The sequence below is a fragment of the Alligator sinensis genome, unplaced genomic scaffold (genome assembly GCF_000455745.1).
Source record: "Alligator sinensis unplaced genomic scaffold, ASM45574v1 scaffold1226_1, whole genome shotgun sequence".
In the NCBI taxonomy this organism is placed as follows: domain Eukaryota; kingdom Metazoa; phylum Chordata; order Crocodylia; family Alligatoridae; genus Alligator; species Alligator sinensis.
The window spans coordinates 1098884-1117708 of record NW_005842447.1 but is presented as its reverse complement, the minus strand read 5'-3'; the positions used below and the strand labels follow the sequence as shown (position 1 = coordinate 1117708).

The following is an 18825-nucleotide window of genomic DNA, read 5'->3' as shown; positions in this document are numbered from 1 at the left end:
ACCTCAGAAGGGGGTGCTCGAAGAGGCAGTGAAAGGGCTGCAGCCTGGCACACTCCAGACAGACCTCTGCTCACAGAAGAGGCAGGTGTCAGGGGAGTCTGTGCAGCATGCCAGGTATGCCATGGCAGTATGCCATGGCAAAAGCTCCACAGAGGAGCTTCCAGCTGAGGTCCTGGCTGCTGGAAACAGGCTTTTTTATGTGCTGTTCCAGAACATGGGCTGAAGCCCACCAAGCAGATCTATAAGCCCCACTTGATGAGGGTAGCCACTAACGTTACTTCACTAATCGCTTGGGACAACTTAAAAATTATTTATTCTGCACTGGTCCGGTCCTGTAGGGAGCAGACCAGGAAAGCCAAGGCTGCAACTGAACTCCAGCTAGCTTTGAGCATCCAGGACAATAAAAAGTCCTTTTTCAGATATGTGGGGAGCCGGAGGAAAAGCAGGGGCAACACTGGACCCCTGCTGAACCAGATGGGGCAACTGACAACTGACGCCCAGGAAAAAGCCAACCTATTAAATAGGTACTTTGCGTCAGTCTTTCATCAGTCCCATGGGACGCCCATGCCCGCTACAGGGCCGGGAAGTCCGGGTGAGGGTGATCCCCTGCCCTCCATTAATGCTGACTTTGTGAAGGAACATCTTGAGAAGCTGGATACCTTCAAGTCAGCTGGCCCTGACAATCTTCACCCCAGGGTACTCAAGGAGCTGGCGAGCATCATAGCCCAGCCTCTAGCACGGATCTTTGAAAACTCTTGGCGCTCTGGTGTAGTGCCCGAAGACTGGAAGAAGGCCAATGTGGTGCCTATCTTCAAGAAAGGGAGAAAAGTGGATCCGGCTAACTATAGGCCCATCAGCCTGACTTCTATCCCGGGGAAGATCTTAGAAAAGTTTATTAAAGAGGCCATCCTTAATGGACTGGCCGACGCCAACATCCTGAGGGATAGCCAGCACGGGTTTGTTGCGGGTAGGTCTTGCTTGACCAATCTCATTTCCTTCTACGACCAGGTGACCTATCACCTGGACAAGGGAGAAGAGATTGATGTCATATATCTTGACTTCAAAAAAGCCTTCGATCTGGTGTCCCATGATCGCCTCTTGGAGAAACTGGCCAATTGTCGCCTTGGGTCCTCCACGATCCACTGGCTGGAAAATTGGCTCCGGGGTCGGACCCAGAGGGTAGTAATCGATGGAAGTCACTCATCGTGGTGTCCTGTGACCAGTGGGGTCCCCCAAGGCTCTGTCCTTGGACCCATACTGTTCAACATCTTCATTAATGATGTGGACACTGGAGTCAGAAGCGATCAGAACTGGCCAAGTTCGCCGATGACACCAACCTCTGGGGCAAAGCATCCACACCAGAAGACAGGCAGGTTATCCAGGCTGACCTGGACAGGCTCAGCAAGTGGGCGGACGAGAATCTGATGGTGTTCAACGCCGATAAATGCAAGGTTCTCCACCTTGGGAAAAAAAACCCGCAGCATCCTTATAGGCTCGGCAGTGCTATGTTGGCTAGCACTATGGAAGAAAGAGACTTGGGGGTCATCATTGACCACAAGATGAACATGAGCCTGCAATGCGATGCGGCGGCTAGTAAAGCGACCAAAACGCTGGCTTGCATCCATAGATGCTTCTCAAGCAAATCCCGGGACGTCATTCTCCCCCTGTACTCGGCCTTAGTGAGGCCGCAGCTGGAGTACTGTGTCCAGTTTTGGGCTCCACAATTCAAAAAGGATGTGGAGAAGCTTGAGAGAGTCCAGAGAAGAGCCACGCGCATGATCAGAGGTCAGGGAAGACGAGGTCGAATGGTCACAAACTACTACAAGATCGTTTCAGGCTGGACATAAGGAAGAATTTCTTTACTGTCCGAGCCCCCAAGGTCTGGAACAGCCTGCCACCGGAGGTGGTTCAAGCACCTACATTGAACACCTTCAAGAGCAAACTGGATGCTTATCTTGCTGGGATCCTATGACCCCGGCTGACTTCCTGCCCTTTGGGCGGGGGGCTGGACTCGATGATCTTCCGAGGTCCCTTCCAGTCCTAATATCTATGAAATCTATGGCAAAAAAACCGAAGTAGGGACAGGAGCGTAGTTCAGGGGGACAAGTGCTCCAAGGGGGGACACAGAGAAGAGCACACCAGACAGCACCCACTGGCCCTCAAACAAGTCCAAGGAGCCCAGTGAAACTCTGCCTGGAGATGTGAACAGACCAGGGACAGAGAAGTGGTCGTGCAGTCCTTGGGGGGTTCTCCCAGTCAAAATCTCCTTCCTGGTCAGGTAGATTGCTAACTTGGCTAGGGCCAGAAGGAGGTTGACCAGGAGTTCCCAGGACTTGGGGGGACTGCCAATGGGGACTACATAAACAGTACTGCAGGAGTAATGCAGCCACAACCTCAGCAGGAGGTGCTGGAGGAGGCAGAGACAGAGCTGAAGCCTGGTACACTTCAGGTAGGCATGTGCCAGGGTCTTCCTCTGCTTGCAGAAGAGGCAGGTGCTGGGGAACTCCGTGAAGTGCACCAGGTACATGCCCATGATGACGGCTCTGTGGAGGAGCCACCAGCTGAAGTCCCCACGGTTGGAAACAGGATACTGGGCTAGATGGACCACTGGTCTGACCCAGTATGGCACTTATGTTCTCATCGGGGATTCACTCCCATCAGAAGGCAACTGAATCAGACTATCTGTAGCAGAGACCCCAAACGCCTGCTACTTAGAAAGTGGGAAGCCAGCATCAAAGAACTGCATGTGCAGAGGCAACTGGGCAAGGGCTAGCTGCAGAGTAACATGCAGCGAGGGAAAAGCACAAGGGTTAAAGAGCAGCAGGGGGAGGGCATCTTGGAGTTTAAGCTACAACATCTGAGGGCAAGCTAAGTACAAGGGTAATTAGAAATTTGGGCCAAAGAGAAGGGCCATACAATCAAAAAAGGTGGCATCCAGCCTGCTAAAAGCTTGGCCCTCAATCAGAGAACTTAATCTGGCCCTGACTCCCATGGGAAGCAGTATTCTTGCTGGTCTGAGCTGCAACAGGTGGGGAACCCAGGCAATATGGGTACCTGGGGAAGCTGCAAGAGCCAGCAGCTTTGGGAACAAAGTTGCTGAGACTCCGCAAGGAGGGGCTTTATGAGTGAACTGTATTTGTCAGCATACTGAAGGGCCAGATGTGGCCAATGGAGGTGGTAAGGAGGCCACAGCGTGCCCATGGGGCACCCAACATAGAGCCCTCTATGGGACCCAGGGACAGATGGAAAGTGGCCTTGCCTGGGAGGCTGGATGGGACTGCGAACAGCTTTGTCTGGCTCAGGGACCCCAGAGCTAGGACAGCATGTGAGACAAGACCAGAGGCCTAGAAAGCAAAACACAGGCAGGCTGAGGCCAAGAGAGCAGAGAGCCTTGAGCCTAGTGCAATCAAAGATAAGGGGCTGAGGCTGAGAAATCCATGGCCAGAAGAAGTGGTCCAGGGCTACAGCCAGAGCAATGGTGGGCTAAAGCCAAGAAGGCTGAAGACATTACCACAAGGCAAAAACAGTGGCAGAGTAACACCTGCACGGCCTGGGTATGGATGCAGGGAAGGATGGAGGCTACAATTTTAGCCCGAAAGGCAATCAGGGCCACAGAGAGAGCTGGTGTCAAGGGGAGTTGGAGCCCCAGGCCACGAGACAGGTTGGTAGTGGTCAAGTGGGCCAAGTTAAGCCTGAGGAGGAACAGAGTACAGGAGGAGCGCCCAGAGCTCCCCAGCCTCTGAGGAAAGGGGAGCCCATTCCAGCCCCTGGCCACTCGAACTGTGAAGAAGTTCTTCCTAATGTCCAGTCTAAATCTGCTCTCTGCTAGCTTGTGGCCATTATTTCTTGTAACCCCCGGGGGCGCCTTGGTGAGTAAATACTCACCAATTCCCTTCTGTGCCCCAGTGATGAACTTATAGGCAGCCACAAGGTCGCCTCTCAACCTTCTCTTGCGGAGGCTGAATAGATCCAGTTTCTCTAGTCTCTCCTCGTAAGGCTTGGTCTGTAGGCCCTTAACCATACGAGTGGCCCTTCTCTGGACCCTCTCCAGGTTATCCGCATCCCTCTTGAAGTACGGCGCCCAGAATTGCACGCAGTACTCTAACTGCGGTCTGACCAGCGCCCGATAGAGGGGAAGTATCACCTCCTTGGACCTATTCGTCATGCATCTGCTGATGCACGATAAAGTGCCATTGGCTTTTTTGATGGCTTCGTCACACTGCCGACTCATGTTCATCTTGGAGTCCACTAGGACTCCAAGATCCCTGTCCAAAAGTGATGCCTTTTTAGTGCAGGGATGTTCTTAGGGACCCTCAGTCTCCTGGCGTGCTCATGAAAGCGATGCAGGATGTGCCTGTTGTCGTTTGAATGCTGGCCATACAACAGCTTTCCAGCAGGCCACATGTGTAGAGCAGGAGGGAGTGGCGGGGGGCCTTGTTTGGATTTTTTTTTTCAGTGGCGGTCTCAGGGATTGCCACAAGGTTGTAAGATGTACCCTGAAAGGATTTTGAGCAGTTGGGAAACATCAGTCACAGCGCCCCAATTAATTTTCCCTTTCCTGGAATAGATTCCTTGTTTGTTTCCATGGTGCTGAAATGTATGGTAACAGTGCAACTTCTGCTGATACTTTATTGAAGGAACTGCATTTAATAAATATACTGCGTAGGTGGAAGCATGTATCGTGCAGAGTGATTCAGTATTAGTAACTTGGATGTGGGTGTTTTAAAGAGCAGTGGTTGATTTGATATTTGTTTGTTCTTTCAGATCCCAGGCACAATGTCCACACCTTACAGAGAGGAGGCTGAGGGTAAATGGCTTCTAGTTTCGTAACCTGGTCATAAAAAGAAACTAGATTTATTTTTAAACATGAAGGTGTGGCAGGCGAGGCAGTGGGGTGATACCCTGGAGCAGGGCAGGATCTGGCTGCTATTAGGGAGCATCACAGTCACCCGCAGGGCCTGTATTACTATAGTACCTATCAGTATCAATGCTATAGGATGCTAAAGACAGGGGATGAAGCTGCCTTTTCCTTGGCCAGTCCACAAGCTGCCTCACTGGCTTATGGTTCACATGTGCTGTGGAGGTTTCTAGCAGCTTGTGCTTCCGCTACAAGCTGACTTAGTGCTGCCAGAAACCCACAACTTGAGGACAAATATGATCCACATGTGGAGTCATGAGTAAGGAGATCATATCCCTCTGGAAAAGGTTTATTAAAAGGTATATTAGCTTTCACTCCTACTAGGGAGCTGTATCAATGAGACCATGGAAAAAAAATAAGACTCATGGGATCTGAGATTTATTCAGTTAGGAATAATGTCAAAAGTGCAGAGTCATATATCTATATATCTATAAATATCTATCTAGTGCTGCATTGATGGCTGCATAGATATAGATATAGGGTGGCCATCATAGAGGACATTCCAGTTCTATGCTACTCTGTCCTGTGCCCTCTGTTGACACAAAACCCAATGCCTTTATGTCCTCTATTTTTCTCTTCAAGAGAAAATGGCTATTGAACATAATGGCTGGAGTTGACTTCTCTTCAAGAGAAAAATAGAGGACATAAAGGCGTTGGGTTTTGCATCAAAAGAGGACAGAGAACAACCGGACTGTCCTCTATGATGGCCACCCTATATATATATGAATTATTACTAAGTAGTCAGTCAGCAGTTGGTGGCATGATTCTCCTGGAAACACTTACCTCTGTGTAGGCCTGGGTCACCTGTTCATAGAGGGACTGATGATGATGGATGGCCAACTCCAGGTCTTGCATTTCTGATGGGAGGCCTCCTTCACTGCACATTTTACACCAGGCATCCACACCTGAAAGGAACTGAAACAATTCCAGAAACAATCATCAGGGTGCTTCAATCTCAACCAGCATGGTTATGGTCATTATTATTATGGCCATTAAAGTGAATTATTTGAGGAGTGCCTTGGATAACTATGCTGTGGACTATGCCAAACAAATAATAGAGTGTCTACCCCAGGAACTTACTAGAGGGCAGAAGATGGACCAGTTTATGACATGAAGCATGATTCCTATATATTTTTTTTCTTTTTTTAAGGAAGAGGGTTCTGTTTCTCTTAGTTTAATAGCAAATAGCACCTTCCAAACAGCTGCAGAAACATCAATACCAAAAGCCTTTAAGAACTGGACCGTATGAATTTAACAAATATGGGAGGTACAACCCATTTCCACAATCACCATGAAAATCATAGTGCTCAGCGCATTTCAGTGTCAGAGCACCTCGGTCATCTCTGCTGTAGGTTTTTCCCTCAATAGCTCAGCACAGTCATTCACTTGGCTGTAATGCCTCTCCTGAACAACAGAAAACTCCCATTACAATCAAGGCTAACATTCATCTTGGTGCTTAGTAGACATGCTAAAGCAGTTTCTAACCCCAGGCGGGCTCAGGGGGAATTGGTAATGGGATACTGAGGCTTTAACCTCTGGGTCACCCGTCTGAATCTGGCCCAGGTTAGCAGTGATCAGACATTATTCCTATCTGGCAGCTGCTGAGCAGCCTGTGTGAAATGAGCTGCTGGTTTCAGTCCAGTTCCTAGTGGGCAGATGTCTTTATTTCAATAAAAAAAAATCCACCCCTGCAAGTGGTATGAATTAGCACCTTTGTTGGCAATCTCAGCAGAGAGGCAGGCACAGAATAGGCCCAGAGGGAGAAACATCCATTCAATCCTACAGATCTCTAAATCAGGGTATCGGCAGAACATGTGGGGAAGCCCACATGACTGCTGCGTTCTCCGTAAAAGACTTGCCTCTTCAGGGCTCCTGTTGCTTTTACTAAATGGAAACCGATCCACTGATCTACCTCCCAACATGCACACATTGTGTACTCAGGCCCCTAACTACCAAACACACCTTGTTACTCCTTGTTAATATTTCTTCTCTCTTCCTCTCCAGTTGAACTCGCCCTCCCTATGTAAGGATCTTTAAAGCCATTTAGAAAAAGAACAGCTAATTATACAACAGATGCAGCACGCTGTAGGATGAATGGGTAATGGCTGCCAAGCCACCCCCGTGATCACAGCATTATCCCGTCCTGAAGTGCTCACCTGTGGCTTGTTAGCACAGTATTGCTTGAAGAATAAAACACTCTGGGGTAAAAAAACAACAAATCTTGTCCCAGTCTTGCCCAGCCATCAATGCAGCACTTTTGTTATCAGGGTAAAGACTGCTGTATAGTCAGGGTCTGAAAGTGTTTACATTATAAAGCCCTCTTTTTAGCGCACAAGGAGTTCATCGATATGAGCTTCCGGTGCCCGTGCCTGCAAGGTACCAGTCTGAGTGGAAAGAGGGGTTTGGATGCCAGGACTCATGACCACCATAGTGTCACTCTGTGCTACCAATCTGCAGCACCAACCTTGACAAAGCTCACAGACCCTGCTTCATGAAGCCTAAGCAAGCAGCTTGAATGCAAGGTGGGATTTGCCTTTCGATCTGAACGGCAGGGCCTGGGGCTGAAGTGATGGCCCGCTAACCTGTTGGTTGAAACAGCAAGCAGAATTCTTCTGGTAGCCAAAAAAACTGCATAGTCTTTGTTTCAGTGGCTTCTTTCCTGGCTTATACTGAAATTATTCCCCTTTTAGGCTCCCTGGCACAAACCCTGCTGACCAGAGCCCCCATCTATCTAAGCACTGCCACACAGTTTCCCCCCATAGTGAGGGAGGCCTTTTACTAATCATGGGTTCCTCAGTGAGTGTCCACTTCTGTCTTGGATGATCCTGCTCTAGCAATCCTTGCCTCTCATGAGAGCATTGTAAGGGTACTTTAATGCCTGCAGAGATCAGAGGCATTGCAAAATATTTCAGTGCACGGGGCAGAGATGCAAGGGGCGTGGGAATTATGTCGATCACTGGCGAGGTGGAGGGGAAGTGGGGGCGGGGGGGACCGGTATCGTACCTGCCCCTGCTCTCTGCACCCAGGCAGCAACTGCTACATGTCCTGCTGCAGCGCCCCCCAAATATGCTTCTGGGCAGTGGGCACAGGGTTGTGAATCCCACAGCAGAGCCTGTGGAGGGGAGTAGCCTACTTGGCTTACTGACCCCCCTTCCCCTACAGACACACTGTGGGGCACAGGGCTGTGTTTGCCCAGCTCCCTGCAGCCAGGCTGCACAGGGCTGCCCTGCCATGGAAAAGACTCCTGGGGGAGAGAGGGCCATAACAATGCACTCTCAAAGTCGGTGCTAGGGGCCTGTGCCTCCATCACCCAGCCCTAGTTATGCTACTGGTGGAGGCTGTGGAGAGTGCTGTGTAATAGCATGCACAGAGCCAACGTATCGCCTCTCTTGAGGTGGCCCCAGCAATGTTAACAATCTTCTTTTTTAGATTATGTGATAGGGGACTTTGTTGAATGGTGCTAGAAGTCATGGGTTTGAGCCCCTGACAGATTGTCATTAGCTATAGGTCTTTGGCTTCTAATCCGGGGATATGAGATGCTAGATACCAAGTCATTATAGAAAGCATTGCCAAAACATTCAGGTTTGAATCTGAATGTCTGGTCATGCAATGAGACCCCTGCACAGGTCAGCAGCAGGGCTTGCACCCCACGGCTTCACAGCAGTGATCTCTTTCACTTGAACTCTGCAAGTAACTTCATTACTCCTAGTAGCAGTAGTAGGCTGTTATCCTTTAGTGGCCCCGGCACCACACCGGCACATGTAATACACTTTGATGGTCTTACTTTAATACTTCAGAACGGGGCGAGGGCAGCAGCAAGGAGGAAAGGTTTTCCCTCAATTAACTTTGGCAACGTATGTGTTCACGTTAGGGAGCAATTCATTTTGGTATTCTGAAAAATGTCAGCTGCATTAAGGTTTACTACTGCACACTACTCTATGTGGCCACAAATATTTTTTTCTGAAATACACAAGTATTTTCATGCTAAATACATAAATCAGAGAAAACCAGAGAAAACAGGACTTAGAAAGGACAACAGGAGGTCAACTACTCCATCCCTCTGCCCTGAAGTAAGATCAAGAATACCCAAGCCATTGCTGACAAAAATATTTACACAGTAAAAATATGGCCTGTTGGGTTAAAAACATGCATTTAAAATGTAAATAACTAATTAACGTATAGTCTGGAATGGCATCTCTCTACTCTGTGACTGTCTACTGGGGGCACAATACCATTTAAATTAATTGCTTAAATACCTACTTATCCCATAGACTGGAACAGCTCCTGTTGGGAACATAAAAAGCTGCTTAAATATGATTTGAAATGATAGATTTGGAATGCTTCTCTCTGATAATCATATGCATTTTATAAGTTTCCAGGAAGGACTGCAAAAAAAAAAAAAAAAAGAAAGAAAAATCTCTTTCCAAAGAGACAAACTTGTATCTGAAAAGCCTACACTTTTCTGACTTGACCCATATGGCAGCTTTAAAGTTGTGGTCCAGATTTAGGACTGGTCCTAAGATCTGTATACATTCAGGGAGAAAATCTTGTAGGAGGCAGCTAAGAAAAGACATCAACAAGAAAACATTATTTGGGCTCTGGCAGACTGAGTTTAGTCATGAGATTGGGATCTGACAAACTACCTCAGATCTCAAAAATTGAGTTACTGTCAGACATGCATGGCAGGATGCATGATTTTCAAGATAAAGGATAAACTTGGTCAGATCCCAGTCTCCCCAGTGCCAGGATCCTAGTGTTCCTAGGCATTTAAAAGTCACATGTGCAACCCAGCTGAAGGCATGCCTTTTCAAGGTCCAGGAGCATGGGGAGTCTGGACAATTAAAAAGCATCCCTACACCTGGGTGCATGAATGCTAGGGGGTGGACAGCTGGAATGGGGGACTCCCAGATCCTCAGCTGCCCACACCACAGACAACTAGAGATCAGGGACCTCCATGTCACACATTCAAATGGAAACGTAATGCAAACCGGCCACAAAGACATGTTAAATGCCATTTCTATTGCGTGATAAATTTAGTTGACTGTTTGGTGTATTGTGATTTATTATGTGATATAAATGTAACACCTAGCAGGGGCCTTGCTCAGGTCCAGCTCAGATATTTTCCCTAGTACACTCCATCCCTTGTGGGGGGGCTCTTGGCTACTATTTGGATGCTGCTCCTTGTGTGCTTCCTACTCCCTGTACCTGTCTCTGGATCCCTCTTTTCCCTGCCTACTCCAAGCACTACCTGCCCCTGCCTGTGCACCCCATCTCATGGTTCAGTGCAGAAGTATGGATTGGGGAAGATCGACCAGTTTCATGGGAGAGGCCGGTCCCTTCCTCCAGCAATCAAATGAGGGGACTTTGGATACATTTAAAATGGCACGGACTAGTATAGGTCTTGGCAGAGACCTTCTGGCAGTAGAAATTGTGCATGGTTGTGTGTATGGTGGTGCAAAACAAACGTGCCACTGGATTTGCAGAAGATCAGCAAAGACATCTACTGAATGCATGTAACACCCTGTACTTTAAAAGGACACTTCTGCACATGTGACTTTTTGAGTGCATTTCCAAGGGTAGAACTTGACCCAAAGTGAATTGAGCAGGTCTCTTAGCTGACTAAGGGAGTTCAGTTGCTTTATCAGACAAGTTTTTCTAAGTGCACACCTTATAAAACACGTCTAGAGACCGCTGTCAAGACAAAGGAGTCACCCAGTACTTCCATGTCCTTCCTTAACAGTCATGGGGTGAGAACCTCTTCTGAGTTGAACCAGTACAGCTCCACTGAAGTGAAAGAGGAGTAAGGTACCGTTCTTGCACCCTCCTGCAACAGGCAGTATATCTGCACTGCTTCATTTGGTGCTCCCCAGAAGCACTGCTGTCGAGCACACCCAACTCCACATGCTCTGGCCCCAGAAATGAGGTGGGGTAGCCAAACAGTGGGTGCCCCGTACCACTGCTCCCAATCCTGTTCTCAAGGGCAATGAGGGTCAGGAAAGGCACCTTCATAGGAGCCTGAGTAGGATGCATTTGAGAGCAGTTTTCCCTAGCAGCACTGTAAAAACAGTGTGGATATAGCCAAAAAGACTCTTTTTTTGCCCTCCTGCTACAACATTTAGTGGCTTCTGTCACAACCCAAAGTTGTGGTTTTTCTTGTTTGTGTGTGCTTTGGCATCGCTAAATCATGTTCCCGCCAAATTGCAGCTCTTTTGCACGGTGGAGTGTTCTGCTGCAACAGAGAACCTGCGTGCAGGAGCTTTTCCCGCCAGTTCTGTAGCCTTCTTTGCATAGTGCATTTCTTTTGCATTATAGTGATGCACGATGCAAAGGAGTTCCCGCCATTTGTATTTAGATTCGTGCCACATTATTGGCCGGTTCTAAATGTAGGCATACGTGGCGGCTAGCTATTGGCTTTCTAGCCGTCCAAAAAGGCTGGGTAGTTTCCGCCCAAGTTGAAGAGAGAGGAAACAACACTCACGGAGATACAGCTGCTCTGTGGGAACGAATTCTTGAACCCGCGGAGCCTGAATCACTCCGGGGTCAAGGAACCGAGTTTATTAGAGTCCTCCACCGAGAACTCAAGCGGAGCTGTGCCTGGAAAGCTGACCAGCCTACACTGCGACCACCTTGGGTGTAAGTAAATAATCTTTTCAATCAACCATTACGTCTCCGTGACTGATTCTAGCTCGAGCGTACCAAACCGCGCCGCGGTTTTTCTCCAGCCCCGTGTGCCCGGGCTGCCGGCCACAGCCTGTGTGCACAAAGACGGGCCCGGCTCGCCCCCGGCTCGCACATGGCAACCCAGACGGGATCGGGAGAGGGCCCGCACAGCTTCAACCATACTCAAAAATGCAATCATTCTCCAAAAAGTTCTTCTCTTCTGGTTTTACCCCCCCTGGCATAAGGGGAATTACTTCTGACGTATACTGCCATGAGAGATCAGGCTTGTAAGCATGACAATTAGGAGAGATTAAGAAAACGTGGTTGTACAGCCCCCAAATTCAAACCCTGACCTGAGCAAGATGTGTGGGCCCAGTGCTAAATACATCAGCTTTTGATCAAAAACACAAACTCTAGCGAGTTTGGCCAGGCTTCAAGTCTACAAGATTTTTTCAGCCCTCTTCTTTGTTTAGAGGTTGTTTTATGTGGTCTTTCTGGTATTTATGAACCTTTGTTTTAAAAAAATGAGACCAAAACATGCTTTGATCCTAGAGTTCCTTCGGCCAAATTCAAGTCAATATGCCACAGGTGTCCGCTGTAAGAACCGGAAAAACAAATGCGATTGGGAGGCACGTGAAGACAGATGTGAAGTTTAGTTTAGTTCCCAGAAGGACAAACTCAGCCTTTCATCCTCCCGACCTAGACAAATTGAGCTCTTGGGCAGTCTGCTGTGTGTGGGTCTTCAGGATGAGACCTTGAAAAATCCAAGGTGCTTCTTGCTGTGCTTGGATAGCACAGATAACATGTTGAATAAAACTGGGGTTTGTTCCAGTGTCTCAAACTACTGTCCCTTCTCATGATCAATATGTGAGATATTATTAAACACGCTATTTTACGGCATCTCAGAAGTGAGTTGGTAGACAGGATTGAACAAAAAGTAGTGACTTGTTGCACTAGAGCTTGGAGAACAATCCATGCACCGGCCTGACTTCAAACTCCTAGTAGCTCACTCTTTGTAGGACACCACAGAGGTCAAATGACTAAATTATCAGTGTGCACAAGTCCTTGGTTTATCCTACCAGAGCTACTGAAGCAAGCCAAATATTTCAGTCCCAGCTAGATGGAGTTGTGAGTAGGACATGCTGACTCCCACATCATATTTTCCAGCATTTTGAGTTTACTGGCTTCACATCAATGCTCCCCTCCCACTGAACTGCCTCTTCTTCCAAGTCAGGAACACCAACTTTTCAGTATTAACAAAAATCTCTCATTTGCTCAGTGCAGAGAAACTCTGGTCACTGTCAGGCAGCACAAACTTTTGTTCCCTTTAAAGAGTTGCCAAGAGAGGGCTGTATTTTTAGTCCCTTTCTTGCAATCAAAAAAACGGAAGAAAGAAAAGAGAAGAGTAGTTGAAAGTGATGTTAATGGACCTGTTTTCTAAGCGAAGATTGAGGCAAAATATCCATTCTGATGATGTTCAAAGGCTAGAGTGACAAAAAATATACCTCTAACTGACAGGCAGTTCAATACAGCTTTCTTGTTTTATTGCCTTTCATGTTATAAAATATCTTAGCAACACCTCTCAAGCTGCAAACAAGTCCCAACACCTTTGAAAAATAAGAGGTCACTTGTAAAAAAGAAACCTAGAAAACTATTTTTAATAATAAAACTTTAAATCCATCTCATTTGGATTCGGCGCTCTAAATAGGTCTTTTTTCCATCTTTCCACAGGGATGTATTGCTGATGGAAGATTAACAGCTCTGAAGCCTGGTGCCTGCATTTTACAGTGCAGAGGGTATTTGAAACACAGTGAGATTAAAGTGGGATAACGCGTACAACATTTCTCACGTAGCTATTATGCATTTTGCTCAGTATGGTGGTGGTGCTGGAACCACTGGGCATGCTCGCATATGTAAATGGCCACTAGGATACACTCAGGGCCAATCTAAGTAGGAAACCCAAAATAAGGAGAAATCTGCCATAATTCTATGGGCAGTAAGCAATACAAAAGATCCTGCTTACTGCTTGGGCCGGACTTTTCCCCTAACCTTAGCTGTAGCAAAGGCTCTGACTAACACGTTCTTCTTTTCTTCTCTGAGATGGACTTGTTGATTAGCAACCCAAATCTTAAAAGAAGCATAATCATGTACCTACACCAGCAACTCAACAACCTTTTCATGAGCAAAACCAACTCATTGATCTCAAAAGCCCAAATCACAGTGCTGATTCTATAAGTGAGTCTGAAGAGATGAAGCCTCAGGGATCCCATCAATTTAGGCACGAGGGTTCACCAGCATGGATGCACTTGCAAGGTATATACTAAAACAGAGGGCCTACTGCAGGGTGGATTTGGCTGTTAGTCTTCCAGCAGGAAGTCAGAGATCACCAAGGCTAAGTACAGACATGCAAAAAGCCCGAGGCTGAAAAACTTCTCCACTGTTCAAGTCACCAAGGCCTGGAATAGACTCCCCCCAAAGGTGGTGCAAGCACCTACTTTGGACACTTTCAAGAAACATTTGGATGCCTATCTTGCTGGAGTCCTCTGACCCTAGCTGACTTTCTGCCTCTTGGGCAGAGGGCTGGACCCAGTGATCTTATGAGGTCCCTTCCAGCCCTAATGTCTATGAAATCTATTAATTTAATCTTCACAGGTTAGTCTCAGCTGCGTAGATTGAACCCATAAACAAGTGAACAGACATTCGCTTTTGATTCTGGAAATGTAGCCACGTGCCTGCAGTGGTCCAGGGGGTGTTGGAGTTTACGGGGGAGGTGCAAAGCATTTTCGGATACTGGGGGATTGTGAGTTAACGTGAATCTGGAGGGGATCTGGGACAGAAGTTCACTAAACAGTTTTAACCTACATCAGTGAAGTCTGATACTACTTCCAGCCTGGTTTATCTTAAACCGATTTCAGCCATTTTGGAAGCAGTTTATATGCACTGAACTTCTGTTGTGTTACAGATTTGAACCAGTTTCCCATCACTTATACCAGTTTATGTGTAATTTCTGTCCCTAGCCCAAGAAAAGTCTCCCTCCCCTATTGCTCATTGCCTAAATCAGTGGGCAATGGTTAACAGAAGCTGGATGCCCATAAACCTAGTTAGTCCTTCTTTCTCTGTACCCTATATCAGGGCTCCAAAGGCTGGAAACCTTTGAGAAGGGTTTTAAACTTCTCTGTAATACCTTGCAATGCCTATGACATAGCTTGTTCTGTGTTTTGGTATGCTTCATCCTTTATTTTATTGATTTATGAATAGCAGGCCTCACTATATTTATTTAGTAAGGAGTCATTCATTTATGAAGGACTCTGGTTAGACTAACTTCCAAAGATGCTGAATTCAGGGTTAATAAGTTCCTAGGGAAGTTGTGGGGCAATGAACCAACACCAATAACCATGTCCACGATAACCTCAGAGTTGAATCCTAGTTATGTTTTTCCAAAAGGAAAAATAAAAATATAAAAAGAAACCCCTAGCTAGAAAGACATCACAGCAAAAGACAGCCAAAACCAAAAATAACTGTCAAAGACAATGAGTGCATGTTATGTTCTGCAGAAGGAGTACTCTTGGCACAAGGAGATAAAAATGGACAAAAATTAGTAGCTACAAATTACAGACTGCTAAAAGTCTAAAAATGACCTCTTCCCTTATGTAAAAGAGTCATACATCCTACAGGAGAAGAGAAAGTCATATGGCCTGCCTGGCCATGTTCCAGGTTTGCATCAGATGGCCTAGAGGGTAGCTTCCAGCCATTCAAAGCAAAATTCATTGTGGAAACGTGCATCCCATTGGGTTCAACGTGAACTACTGCATGAAAGGAAGGTATATAACAAGACTTAAGAGAGAACCTCAAACAGTGCTTGCTACCTGAAGAAGAATGTGATCAACCAGTGATCAAAGCCAGGTCATAATGTGCAGAGTGGATTTGAGACTAAAACAAGCAGAGGAATCAGCCATGGACAGACTTCAAGCCTAGTGAAGAAACTGTCAAAAACCCTTGTGTTATTTCCTAGAATGATAAAAGACAGAACTCATACCCAAGGAAGAAGAAATCTCTACTCACCGATACAATACCCACCTCTACAGTTCTCTGTGCCTGAGACTAAATGCAATTAGAAATAGTGGGATGCTACTGCAAGATTAAATAATAAAGGAAAATAGTGGGACTAAATCCTTGAGACTTCCATTCCACTGCACGTTCCTGAAGTACAGACCTATGTTCTGCATGCCCCCTTTTCATTATCGTCCCTACTTTTCCAGCGCACAACACTCCTGAGTACACCCACAGTACAGATACTGTCCAGGAGGCAGTGATGCAGCACAGAAAGCAAGGCAGTGTTTTACTCCACCAGTGTGATTCATCTATGACAGGGAAGAAACACCTCTGGGGAAAGGGGAATTCATTCTCCAAGGTTACTCAGTCCTAGGTTTTCCCTTTTAGATTACCAAGGGCATCAATTGTGTGTCATCTGTGGTGGTATTTATGATTTGTCCACTAGGAGCTGAACTGAGCCTCTTAATCTCATTGCCAAGCCTCCCCAGATACTCATTTCATTTTCATGGTTACCTAGCTGGTTTGTAGATAATTTTCCAGATCATTAAAGTAACTCACCTGCTCGGCCTTCTGGTGAAATACAGCAGACATGGCGAGGATGGTGCTGCGCTCATCCAGGGCTGCAGCGAAGCTCTTCCATTCTTGATCCAGCTGGGTGGAGATTTGTTTAATTTGCTGGGAAGCATAATGGCCTGCCTCTGAGAGCCTGGATGCCACTGACATGATGCGATTGATGTTGACGTAGGCATTCTGAAGAATAAAAAGAATACATGAATAAATAGAAGGGAGAGATGGGGCCATTTTGCATCTGCATTACAAATTCCCACCACCCTCAGCTGCAATAACATCGAGCAGTTGGGTGAGAACAATCGACCACCCTTTTAAATATGCATGAGTTGCAGATACACTACATTTCATTCTAAAAATAAGTTGCAAAGGATCTTTTAGCACCTGTTCTCCATGATCTATATCGCCATCTCTATTTTATTTAGGTATTTTGGAAAAAATCAGCCACCATATTCTAACTCTCTACTGCCTAATTATGTTCTTTTCATTGCCCTTTCCTTTATTTTCTTCTTGGTATTGCAGTTATATCCATTCATATGTCCTAGTGCTATTTATAAAGGCATAAATATTTGCATTTAATATGAAGAAGGCTATGAAATTCTGTTGAAGAGACCAACTTCATCAAGAGATGGGCTAACGTACTTCCTTATGGAAATGTTGTATAAAATTTCAGAGGATTTGTAAAAAAAAACCCCAGAAATATACAAGATTTCATAGAATTTGTTATATAAATTATATTTTTGAATGAAACACTGACTCTTCCATAATTTTTCTAAAACTATCCTATAGCAGAGACACCGTTTGATATTACAATCTGAACTGAGACGGGAGTTCAAAACACCTCTAAACAAAATTTCAATTCATTATATAGGAATTTTCCATGAGATTTTCAATCGTTTTGCTATCAAATGGAATTGCAAACTGTCAAAACCCGCATTATAACCCAATATTTCATGGCAAGACAAATCTCATGATACACAACCATCACGGCAATAGCATGCACAGATGCGCTATCAAAGTGCTCGTGTCTGACAGCAACTGTGCTGTGGCTCTCAAACTTTATTAGATGCAATCATTTTATCCTGCTGCCTCTGTTCCTCTGTAGATGGTGTGGTAGTCACAGCAATTATAGCTGCTTTATCAGTGCTCAATATACTCCTGCTATCTTGTTGTGGAGAGGTGGGCTCCCACGACTAACTCTGCCTGCAAGCGCACTAGGCAATCCAGCCAGACCTGTACAGTCTCCATGAATCACAGGATGGATATCCGGTGTCTAGCAACTCTGCACCTGATAGGAACACAATTTGCAGTCCTGAGTTGGAAATTCATAACTGACTGTTTCAAGGGTTTAGTATGTGAGCCAAAAAAATAGTATGAGCTCATGTGTTCATAGACATGACTGTTATTTTTCAATAGTACTACACAGATAAAGTATTTGCTGGCTCCATCTTAGCGTGGTAAATATGATTTGCTATATTTGAATGACGACAGCTGTGTAGCTCAGTTGCTAGGGTGACTGGCTACAGACAAGGAAGACTGGGGTTTGATCCCAGGTGAAAGCAGCAGGTTTCCATCCATCATTTTCACTTCCAGCACAGCTCTGAGCCCATCCCGCAGCCTATCTGATGGGCACCAGGTGTCTGCAGTGTGTGCTGACCACATCGACTCCTTCTTGTGTTGAGGTTAAAGAAACAGTAGAGCTCTGCCTCCACTGCCCCAAAGCCCCTGTAAATGGGACAGTTTTACCTTTACAGCCTAAATGCAGGGCGTGCACAGACACTGGACAAAACAATTACAAAATAATCTGCACCCACTTTTGTTGTGTAGAAATATAGAGTCCTAACTGCACTCAGTATCAGCCCTACTTTGCCCCCCTCTTTTTCTTCATCCAGTAATTTTGGCTTGATGTTTCATTTGGCATGAAAATTGTCCGATTTGTTCTAACGACAAAGAAAAAGTCTTCTTTAAAATTGGAAAGATGGATGAACGGAAGGAACCATTTAAAAGGATCAAGAATCAGAACTGTAACTCTTTTCGGATGTGTCTCTAGGTCTAACCCATAATCTGTAAACACTAGAAACAGTAACGTTTAACGGTAAGAAGATTTGTAAATATTCAAGGATTTCCCCCAGAAAGTCCACGTGCCTGTAAGGACCAAGCCCAGAGTCAGCCAAGATGAGTTTGAAATTTTTCGTAGGTTGGCTATCAGCTGGTATAAAGCAACACACCACTGCTTCGGTTCACAGAGCGGTGCCAATTGCACCAGCTGACTTCGTTTCCTTTGAAAGACTAGAAGTGGCCATATAGCAGTTTGGGTTTCATGTGAAGAATGGTTCATTTTTACAATGGTTTTATATTTGTTCCCTGAACAATGATCTCAGCCCTTGCAATGTAACAGGCTTGATCCAACAGAAGGAAAACAAACTGGGATTATTATTATTTTTTGATTCCTGGTGCCTACAGTATATAAACATTTTAAATAGCAGAGGGGGGAAAGGTAAGATTAATTGAGAGCGAGCAGATGTTCTTAGGTTCTGGTTTTCAAGTTAGGTGTGATTTATGTGTATTTTGTATCTGCTGACATAGAGGAAGATTTTCATGAGCTCACCTGGAAGAGTACCAACATG

At 46.0% G+C, this 18825-nt stretch overlaps 1 protein-coding gene across 1 annotated transcript in view; it reads right to left on the bottom strand.

The window, feature by feature from the left end:
• LOC102383723 (kalirin) overlaps positions 1–18825 on the bottom strand; it is a gene marked incomplete at its 5' end in the record, with an annotated part of 326357 nt that overhangs the window by 183176 nt on the left and 124356 nt on the right. Inside the window, 2 exons of the mRNA XM_025212146.1 lie at positions 5702–5833; positions 16190–16381. Coding sequence (XP_025067931.1) covers positions 5702–5833; positions 16190–16381 — 324 coding nt within the window. The remainder of the gene's footprint in view (positions 1–5701; positions 5834–16189; positions 16382–18825) is intronic.